The sequence below is a fragment of the Nanorana parkeri genome, unplaced genomic scaffold (assembly GCF_000935625.1).
Source record: "Nanorana parkeri isolate BGI_ZX_2015 unplaced genomic scaffold, ASM93562v1 scaffold1092, whole genome shotgun sequence".
Taxonomy (NCBI): Eukaryota; Metazoa; Chordata; class Amphibia; order Anura; family Dicroglossidae; genus Nanorana; species Nanorana parkeri.
In genome coordinates, this window is record NW_017307360.1 from 62,851 (window position 1) to 74,160 (window position 11,310).

Sequence of the window (11,310 nt, forward strand, 5' to 3'; positions counted from 1 at the left end):
GCTTGTGGTGTTGGGGGCGGTGGGGGGGGGGGGGGGGGGAGTCCTCTCAGGATCCAAAAGACAGCAGCAGCCTAATGATGTCAAAAAGAGGGGCGGCAACAAAATCGGTGTGCAGCATTCCCAGACTCCAGCGCTGGATCACTAGTCCACTTCTAGAAGAGGCACCAGTGAAGGACATGTGACAATAGACTTAGGTAAGTAATAAACTGCTTTTGATATATATGTTTTTCATTTCAAATTGGTAAATGAATGGAAAGGCGGTGGAAGAAGGGATTGGAGGGTGATGTACAGTAAGTTTTCCCGGAGATCAGCTTTAAACTACTTTTAGAGGTGCCACATTTGTTAAACCATCAAACATGCAGAAACTGCAGTATCATCCCAAATGGTTGTCTATAGCCTCTTACAAGGTCATTCCATATACGTCCAGTGCATGTTTTTCTATTTCCATTAACAGAAATCTGTACATTGAAAGTATGTAGACTGCCATTGCTGTATACTTCAGTTGAAAATGCAGGTTCTGTTGGAGAATGTTTGTTTCACTCACCTGGGCAAAGTACACAAAGCAGGAGTTCTCAGTTTACTGTGATTGCTGCACGTTTACCCTGGGGTTGGAGACAGCCAGATGACTAACATGCTCTAAAGATGTTCAGAAAATGGCAGTACCTATATTTCTATCAGTACAAGCTTCCTTTAATGCCACCATTCCAAATTCCCTTTTCAAGGAACGAGGACACATTTGCAAGTGATTCGAAATTCCTTATTTTAGTAAAGACAAAAATTGCTTGTTCTTTACCTCTTGTGAGTAAATTTAACATTATTCCTTGGGTGGCAAATATGAGTGTTGTAACTAATCTGTATAGGGAGGAAAAGTGATTACCTGTTTAAATAATTTTCTTCTATTTCTGATCTAGATTGTGGGCTGCACACTGTAGAAAGATTCAGCTTAAAAAGGGTATGTATACCATACTAAATCCAATGGGGGACAGAACGCATCTGTGTCTGTTTAGAAGATGTTGCAGCTGCAATCTATGGTACTATGGACACTAATATACTCACAATAAGGCCCCATTCATATCTGTAAGTTTAGGTGCGATTAGGGATGCCTGCATCAGGAACTTGTGTTTTCCTGCATCAGGAATCCCTAATCTGGCGATTACAAGCAGCAGCCGTCACCCATTCAAGTGATCAGGACATATAAAATAAACAGCCCCCTCTCCTGCTTACCTCTTTGCAGAGAGGAGGCACGATCCCTGGTGATCCAGTGGTTGATTAGACCTTACTAATCCATCCTTTCGGCCAGCGTTCACTGAAGAATTTCCGAGCGCTGGCCGAACCGACCCGGGTGGCGGCACAGAGAAGCAGCTATGCAGTCTGCATCCGACAGATATGCAGACCGTGTAGCTGCTCCCGCAAGTCAGGTACGTGGTCCGTGACCGTGTGCCTGACTTGTCAGCTGGCCCGCAAGCTAGTACTTTGAGACTCCTGCTGTAAAGTCTGTTGCGGACAGTAGTAGCTACATTGGGAGAACCCTAAAATTGCTAGTGTCAGTGGATACATTTGTTTCATTTTCAGACTAAGAGGTAATTAAATTGTACTTTAACCCCCCTACAACTCTGCATGCTGATATGAAATCATCTTACACTCATTAGCTACAGGTTACATTAGCAGTGCATTGCTGGGAAATCTCATCTGTAACTTGCAAAATCTCGTGAGATCTCAGGTGAAAGACATTTTTTCCCCCTAAGATGATGTGCATGGTCACGTGTTTCAATCACACATGTTGCCATTTTTAAAATAAGGGTGAAGTGCCTTCTTTACACTGCAGTCTCAGCAGCTCTATGGATACATTTGTCCCATCCATGCAGCTTACATTTGCTTCCAGTCAGCATTAATGTGAAACAGTATACTTAGTCACAACATTGAGACAGTTTTTACACAATTTTGTCTTGTTGCATACAACTGCAGAATAGACGAGAATAGTAATGTTATGAAATTAACATTTTTCAAAGTTAACTAACCCTGTTTTTTTTCAGACAATTCATCCAATCTGGTGTTCAACTACCAGCCCTGTGACCATCCAGATCATCCTTGTGATAGTACTTGTCCATGTATCATGACACAGAACTTCTGTGAGAAATTTTGTCAGTGCAACCCTGACTGTGAGTAATGTAGCATTAATGTGTGACATAAAATGCAATTATACTGAACCTTTGGGACCTAATATTTACTAATATAAATCTTAACCATTCCCATGGCCGCTAAGGCATAAGAGGGAACTTGAATAGCCACAGGAGAGAATCAGCGGTGCCAACGAAGCCAGCGCTAGAGGAAGCGAGGCGGCAGCGGAGGGAGCAGAGCCGCAAAAGCTGATGCCTCCTCTATAGCGCCGGCTCCTGCCACAGGCGGAGTGATACCAAATGCACTCCGCCTGTGAGGAATCGATAGTGAAAGTGCGTTTCGCTCATTCTGGTTATCAAATTGCTCTTGGAAAAGGTACTGCACCCCAGATTGCCCTGATCACCCTATTCTTAACTTTGCCATTTTGGATTATTTAATTTGGATTTGCATTAACTTTGTATTGTTCTACATTAAAAACAAAAATAAGACCTACCCCAAAAATAAGACCTAGTGTGTTTTTTTTGAGCCAAAATAAATATAAGACAGTGTTTTATTTTTGGGGGAAACACAGGTATATATATATATACACACATACAGGCCTTTTGAGTAAAATGTAAAGTTAAGTAATCCTTATAAAATGTTTCCTTTGATTAAAATAATTCTCTACCGGCATAAATACCGATTTATTTCACTCTGTCACATTATTTTTCTTGATTAATGTGATTATGCTAACAATCTGAGCACTTCATATGAGACAACTTTTCTGAATACCGGTCTTTTATATTTGGGTTAGCTTCTTGTGTTCTCCCACAGGTCAGAACCGCTTCCCTGGATGCAGATGTAAGACGCAGTGCAATACCAAGCAATGTCCATGTTATCTGGCTGTCCGTGAGTGTGACCCAGATCTCTGCCTCACTTGTGGTGCCTCTGAGCACTGGGACTCTAAGATTGTGTCCTGCAAGAACTGCAGTATCCAACGGGGTCTAAAGAAGGTATGTTACTGGGAACGGGGATCAAATTGCCTTGGGGGGCTCAATAAACTAGGTTTTAAAGGTATTTTCACTGTGTTGAGTAATAATAATGTTTACAGACAATGCCTTACTCCCAGTGCACAGCAAACTCTTGGCAATCTCCCATCAGAGATCTTCCGAGCTATTATCTTTCTGAGAGGCTGCCATCCACAAGGCTCATTGGATATATCCTCATAGTACATGCAGAAACAAAAAAACAGAGGAAACAGCACCTTCTCCTCCTGTTATATCGTTTTATTCACAATCAAATAGAAAATAATAAAACTAATCACATGTATGGAGTATAATCGAGCAATGTATAACCAAACCAGAAAAAAACTAACAGTGTTGGTTGTCCCTGGTTTGGTTATACATTGCTCGCTTTCGCTGCCAGAACATTTTTTTAATTGTCCTGCACATGTTAAAATCTGCATTTTTGGCTTGAAATATATAATTAAAGTGTATTTCCAGTTTTGCAGTCAAATTATAGGAACTGTATGTTATGTGTTCCTATTCACATAACATACCTAAAAATACATTTTAAAGAAATATTTCTCACCTTTCTAGTTGTATCCTTGGAGAAGGATTATACACAGGACTGCAGGCTGTTCTGGAACCATTTCAGTGGAGCAAACTGGGAATAGGGTGAACTTTCCCTCATTCACATACAATGCAAAACACAAGCCTTGAGATCCTTAACCCCTTGATAGGACAGACCGTATGTACATCTAGTTTATAAATGATAATGAAATCTGCCAGCACAGTATAGACAGGGTTAGTTCTAGTAAACATAACTCCCTCCTTAAAATGACATTAAAGTCAGAATTTTTTTGTAAAATGTAAAAAGTAGGTGTTATCCCAATTTGGCTGCAAAAGTGGAAATACAATTTAAAGGCCACAAAACATTACATTTTTTCTGAAGGCAGATAACCTGTAGAATAAAAAGGTGTTGGTTGCATTTTTTATGTGAAATTAAAAGCAATTATATATGTGATAAGTCCACACTTAATGTGAAATAGGCATGACTAGCTACAAAACAAAAATACAAATTAGCTTGCAAAAAGACTGATAAATAAGACTAAAATAAAATTTGTCTTGAAAATCTTTAGATGTCACCACAAGAGAGCAGTAAAGAATGCAGATAGTAGGGAACATCCTTTTTATTTAAACTTTAACATGCCCCTGGACATAAATTTGAATGTTGCAGCTCACGTGAACACAGGTCATGTGTTGGCATCAGTGCTCGAAAGCTCTGCCCAACAACTAAAGAGATATCCTACGGGGCCACAGGCACTGGCTTACATTGAACTCTTTTTTCCTATACTGGAAGGATATGTTATTCCCCCCGGGAAGTTGTTCCACAACATCAGTCTTTCCCATATGTGAAGTTATATTGCAATGATCAGCCAATAACTTCATGCTAAATATACAAAACGGTAAGCAAAATAAATTACTATTCCCATTGTTAATATATAAAAAGAGAGTTAACACTGCTAGCATTCAAAAGGTCAAAATATGTAAACATCCCATATCTTTACAAAATACATATAAAAATTACAGCCCCTGGTATTCCCAAGTTGTCCCCATCCAAGTACTGACCAGGCCCGGGCCTCCGAGATCAGAGAAGATCAGCTGCTTTAAGGGTGATGTGACCATAGGCATCAATCTAACTCATATGTGAATATTATATTATCAGTAAAGAAGTTTTTATCCCACTCAGCATAGGATTTCATTTCAGAAGTGAAGTTTTTATTTTAGTTTTAGATAAAACAAGGGAGGGTTATTACCCCTGTCAGCTTTTTTTGCCATCAGTGTCCCATTTAAGAGATTTTTCTTCACTTCCTGTCTGATAGCCACAACAGGAAGTGAGGGAAATCCATGTTGGTCAGCAAGGTCACTAGAACTAGTGTTCCCATTGGAAGATTAACCTTCTATTTCTGTTCTGTTGACAACCCAAAATGTGTGATTTTTTTTTTTCCAATTTCAGTGATAACATAGAGAGAGTGGATCTCCCTAGCGGGGACACAGGTGGCAGTAAAAGCCTGACAGGTGATCTAATCCCTCTCCACTATCCAAAAGTAAAAAAATAATGACTTCTGTTGCATTTTAAACATGGAACCTTCCTAATCATAAACAAGATTTTTTTTCCGGTAACACAGAAAATAAAATCTTGTCTTGTCTAAAAAAATTGCCCAGTATTTCTTCAAAATATTTCTGACATAAAATTGAGTCCAAAAAGTTCTAATAGAAGCATACTTTTCTTAAAAACATTTTTTTAAGAACATGTTTCACTTGTACCTGAAAGTTTAAAAAAAAAATGTTTTTCTAGAAAAGGAATAAAGTGAGGAGCAAATTGATGAGGAAATCAGGACGGTGAGTTTATCACATATGGATAAATTATTGAAATATGAAAATAAATGATGGTGAGAATAGGGAAAACACGAATCTGCTTTTATTACTGGTTTTTGTACTTGTTTACCCAGTGAGAAATATTTCGAATGAATACTGGCCCAAGATTTCTACTACTGTGTTACCTGAATAACCCTCGACTCTGTTTAGGAAGGTTCCATGTTTCAGGAACCTTATGGCTCCTCATGTAGAGCAACCCCTAAAAGAGAACTATGGGGTAACCTTTTTATCTCATAGTACTCCTTAGGGTCACGGGAAGACATATACTAACCTCCTCCTGTAACCCAAAGCCCAGTATATAGCTTGCTATTGCTCGCTACATAGTGAGAGCGCCGCAGTCTGGACGGATTCCGACAATACTGTTGAGATCCACCCAGCTGGCTGATTGACAGCGGGCTCTGACTATCTAGAGGCCTCCTCCCCCATCCGTTTCTCCAGTCAGCGCTGGAGGATCGGAGAGGGGAGGGGGGAATCCCTGTGGGGAGCGGGGACTGACAGTCACTACTCTTCTCAGGTAGATGAGCGGGAAGTGAGCGAGCGACGGTATGCATTCGCTCACTTCCCGATCAATAAAGCCGGCGTGTGACAGTTTCAATATCACATGTCGGCTCTAACTATGAGTAAAGATCAGTCACCTCATAGTTCTCCTTTAAAACTTCTTTTTTGGGGGGGATTTTTTTTCCTTGTAGGAGTGCTGTATTATGTGTAAACTTGACAGGTCTGAATGCACCAAAGAGACATCTTTTGTTTCCAATCATACTGGGAAGGAATAGTACTGTAGATGACTACTTTGGTTACGTACCAGTCTAGATTTGTTGTTTACCTGTTGCAGAGGTAATAATAAAAAAGGATTTAGGGGCATTGTTTGTCCTCCCTTTATGATCAGTCTCATAACACAAATCCTAAGGCTATAAAGTTTGTCAGTATAGATAAGCTGACTTGCCACTGGAGGGACTGTAACAGAACTGGGGAAATCTGAAAATTGTATACTAGGTGTATTGTTGAATTAAAGGACAACTATAGGGTACATCGTTTTGCCATTTATAGTTTCCTTATGATACAGGAATACATTTTGCAATGTACTTCTGTAATCAAAAATCCACCATAGGCTTACAATTCAATAAAATATAGCTCCATGCTGAGAAGCAACCCTGACAATATTGTTGGGATCCACTTTATTCTTTTTTCCTCCCATTAAGTGACAGAGGCTTGTAGGAGCTGCTGCATGGTCATGAATACCTGTGTGGGTGCAGTAGCTCTGTCTCTGCCTCCCCTCCATGCTGCTATCTCTATCACCTCTTCTCTCTAGCTCATCGGGAATAACACAAAGGAGATCTTCAGCGGAGCTTCAGTAAATGGACAAGGTAAGATCAGCTGCTGCAGATCTACTTTATGTTATTACTAATGAGCCAGAGAGAAGAAGTGATGGAGATAGCAAAGGGTAGGCAGGGATGGAGCTGCTGTGCTTGCCTGGGTACTCATGCACGCACAGCGCAGTGGGGAGGATCCCAACAATATTGTCAGGATCGCTTCTCAGAACGGAGCTTAGCTCCACCCACAGTATATTATATTCAATCACAAGCTTATGGGGGATTTGTTATTACTGGAGTACATTGTAAAATATATTCCTGTACCATTAGGAAACTAAAAATGGCAATAAAAGGTGTACCCCATAGTTCTTTTTTTTTTTTTTTTAATCTTGTGCCCCTCATGGTGACAGTGTTGAGTTGAATATTACCTGTTTTACTGATCATATAAAAGATCTGGTTTTTAAAGGAGAACTATGGGGTCAGTGTTTTTCCCCATAGTTATCCTTATTGTAACGGGAGGACACAAACTAGCGTCCTCCCGTTACCCTAAGCTCAGCGGTATACTGAGACGCGGCAGCCGGAGCGGATCCCGACGTAGATGACGGGATCCGCCCAGCTGCGTGAGTGACAGCTGGTTTTGCCTATCTAGAGGCAGAGCCAGCTGTACCCGCCCCCTCCCCCGTCCGTTCCGCCAGTCAGCGCTGGCAGATCAGAGCGGGGAGAGGGGAATCCAGCCCCTCCCCCTGTCACGGCAGAGAGCCGTGACAGGATCGGAAGGTGAGCGAACCCGGTATGTGTTCTCTCACCTTCCGATCTACTGAGCCGACCTGTGACAGTCTCATTGTCACAGGTCGGCTAGAACTATGAGGTGAGTGGAAATCACTCATCTCATAGTTCTCCTTTTAATATTCACATATGAGTTAGATTGATGCCACAACACCCTGAAAGCACCTGATCTTGGAGGCCCGGGCCTGGTCAGTACTTGGATGGGGACCACCTGGGAATACCAGGGGCTGTAAGTTTTGCCCTTTTGAATGCTAGCAGTGTTAACTCTCTTTTTATATATTAACAATGGGAATAGCAATTTATTTTGCTTACCGTTTTTTATATTTAGCATGAAGTTATTGGATGATCAGTGCAACATAACCTCACATATGGGAAAGACTGGTGTGGTGGAACTGCTTCCCGAGGGGAGTGACATATATTACTCCATTATAGAAAAAAAGAGTACAATGTGAGTGCCTGTGGCCCTGGAGGATGTCTGTTTAGAGGAAGCATGTAGGTCGGAGCGTCAGAGTACTGAAGCCATCACATGACCTGTGTTCACGTGAGCTGCAACATTTGGATTCATGTCCAGCTGGCATTTTTAAGTTTTAATAAAATGGATGTTCGGTACTATCTGTACCATTGGATTCTTCTCTTGTGGTGACATCTGAAGATCATCCTTCACCATTTCATACAAGTAAAGAGTGTGTTGGACGACAACTGATTTCTATTTCACATTTTGTGGATAACCTGTGGATAAATAGCATGTCAGCTATTTAGAATTTTTCTCACATGTATGCATATTGATCCCTGATTTTCTGAGATCTGTTGATCTGGTGAGTTTCCATTTGCATTTAAGGCAAAGGGAATATTTCCAGTTCAACAATTGATGAATAGGGTGTCTCACTCATAGCACTACAATATTGGAAAAAACATTTTTGTCACAAAATATTTGTGCGACTTTTTATCAAATGTAGGTTGTCAGTCAAATATACTCAAAAATGAATTATAGTGCACACAAATTTTTACTTGCGCTGCCATACCCAATTTGTGTGCTCAATTTTTTTTTTTATTTTAGTCTAACTTTTTTTTTTTTATAAACTTGATTTACTTATGTACATTGATTTAAACTTAGAGATCAGTTTGGCTTTAACCCTTTCACTGCTTCTGACATAAGTCATACGTCAGCAGCAGCAGGACCCTAAAAGCAGACTTCTGGCGGCTATAGCAGTCATGAGTCTTTATTAATGTGTAAAGCCAACTGTCGGCTTTACACCAGAAGTGATTCAGGTGGCTGTACTCACTTACATGGACTTGCAAACTTGTGGCCCCCACCATGTTTCCCAGGCTGCGCTGGCTCTCCTGCCAGCATCATGGGTGTTGACAGAGAGAGGGGAAAGAGACCAGCGAACATCCGTTCACTGATCTCCTCCCCGCTGAAGGATGATTTTGTCACTTCTAATTTCTCAGCTGCTATTCCCTGACCAGATAAGAAGCTGATCAAGCACGATCTATGCTTCATCACCTTCGCTGAGCTGCAAAGGTGACATTAGGAGTCTAATAGACCACTAATGTCTCCTTAACCACTTCCAGCGGGTTCACGTAAATACACGTCATCCACGAGCCCGTAGTGCAGACGAAGAACATCCATTCTTCGTCTGCTCTGTGTGATCACTGAGACCGTGGCGCTGTAATCACAGCGCCACCTGTCTCAGCTGTCACTAACTGCAGCTGTCACAGAACCACTGCGTCCTATGGTCAGGTGCGCCTTATGGAGCACAAAATGCGGTAAGTTGATGTCCTCTGTTGGCTCTAGGTCATGTTTCAGGAGGTTTTTTTACTTTTTTCTGCCTTTGCATTGTGCATTTTTTACATAAGTAAATGTCCTTTCCTCTTTTAGCACTTGCTGTCGGCCCCCTCTGATGTGGCTGGCTGGGGAACCTTCATCAAAGAGTCTGTTCAGAAGAATGAGTTCATATCTGAGTACTGTGGTGAGGTGGGTAGTTAAAGGCTATCTATGGTCAAAAACGAGAAATAAATCTGTATTTCTATATTGAATTTCCCTAAGATCTCTCCCACTCCTAATAACCATTTTGATGTCGATGTTTGCAAATTTACTTATTGAAGATGCCCATAGGATGTACTGAAACAAATTCACTCAGCCCTGTGAACATGCTCTGTGTGTCACAACTCCTTGTATCTGCCTTTGAACTTCAACTCAACGTCTGAACAGTGTAACATTATCATTGCTTGCTGGAATCCCCTGGAATACAGCTGTTGGGCGCTTAGTTCCCTTTGGCATTAGCACGGCCTTAGAACTACATCTCCCAATAGCCCTTTCCTTACACACAGTTTGTGGATATATTTTCGGGACTCATTGCAGCAGCATTGTTTTGTTAGGGTAAAAAACGAATAAATGCATGGCATAGAACAGAGAAGAGCGAGGGATAGGTGGACTACGGAACTTCAGCAGGCAGGGCTGACTACGCTGGTTGGGATTTTAGCATTGTAACTCACTGCTTGTCGGCCCATACTTGACGTAAGGAGCTTACTGGAATTCCGGAAAGTATTTTTCTGTATGTGCAGCATTTTCTAATGGATAAAACATGAGGAAATGTGTTATATTGGAGAGATGTACTTCATATCTTTTTTTTTTTATGCCCTGACATACATTTTAAAGAAAAACAATGAACTGACCTCTTTATATGCCAGTTGTCTGGTTATTATTCTGACCTGTAGATTAGGAGTTTGGAAAAAAGAGGACCAGTAGAGCAGCCAGGTAATTAGCAGTTATAGAAGTAGAGATCAGAAATGGCCAAGTTTTCTTTAATCCGCATGTGTTTTGCCATAGTGTTTAGTGGATAATACTCTTCATTCGTCTTATTAGATTCTGCTGTAGACTAAACTCCAGGGAGTGCCACATCCTTGATACCTTGGACCAAAATAAAATTGGAATTGTTGCTCATAGCAAACAGATTCCTTTTTTTCCACACGCATTCGAAAAATGGGTAGAATCTTCCAAACCTCCCAGTTTTTTATCTTGAAGAGAATACATATTAATACATGTTCAATAAAAGCACTTCTAAAAGGAAGAAATAAAAGCACTTCTAAAAGGAATAATAATAATAAAAGATCATATTTATTAATTAATAACTAAATATTCATAACTATATTATTATTAATTATTATAATAATGATTATAATAATAAATAATAAAAGCACTTCTAAACGGAAGACACAGCAGATTCCTGTGTCATGCCAGTTTTTCATAGCTCTATACCTAGTTATTCTACTGTCCACACCTCTCTTTATACAGGAATGACTTCTGTCTTTTGCATACAATGCTCTGATGACAATTTAACTGTGATAAACGTCTCTCTACAATAAGGTGTATGTTTCCAAAGACCGTGAATTGATAGGTACTGAATTGAAGGTTGTACCTTATACTTTATAATGTATCTTTTCTAGCTGATTTCCCAGGATGAAGCAGATCGAAGAGGGAAGGTTTATGATAAATATATGTCAAGCTTTCTGTTCAATCTTAATAATGGTAAGATCTATTTTGATCTTTATGTTGGAAAACTTTTATATGTTGCGCTGTCTATCCCTCCCGACCTTACATCTACTTCCTTTTATTATATCTGAAAAAGAATCCATCATAATTGGGCCTATGCAAGTGTCTAACATAGATAGCATGG

General features: G+C 40.4%; 1 protein-coding gene across 2 annotated transcripts in view; it reads left to right on the top strand.

Annotated features, from left to right (window-relative positions):
• The window catches only part of EZH1 (enhancer of zeste 1 polycomb repressive complex 2 subunit), a 77,243-nt gene that overhangs the window by 59,937 nt on the left and 5,996 nt on the right, over window positions 1–11,310 (top strand). For both annotated transcript variants that reach the window (XM_018567783.1, XM_018567782.1), the window contains 5 exons: window positions 912–952; window positions 2,034–2,159; window positions 2,932–3,110; window positions 9,513–9,608; window positions 11,081–11,162. In XM_018567783.1, coding sequence (XP_018423285.1) covers window positions 912–952; window positions 2,034–2,159; window positions 2,932–3,110; window positions 9,513–9,608; window positions 11,081–11,162 — 524 coding nt within the window. The remainder of the gene's footprint in view (window positions 1–911; window positions 953–2,033; window positions 2,160–2,931; window positions 3,111–9,512; window positions 9,609–11,080; window positions 11,163–11,310) is intronic.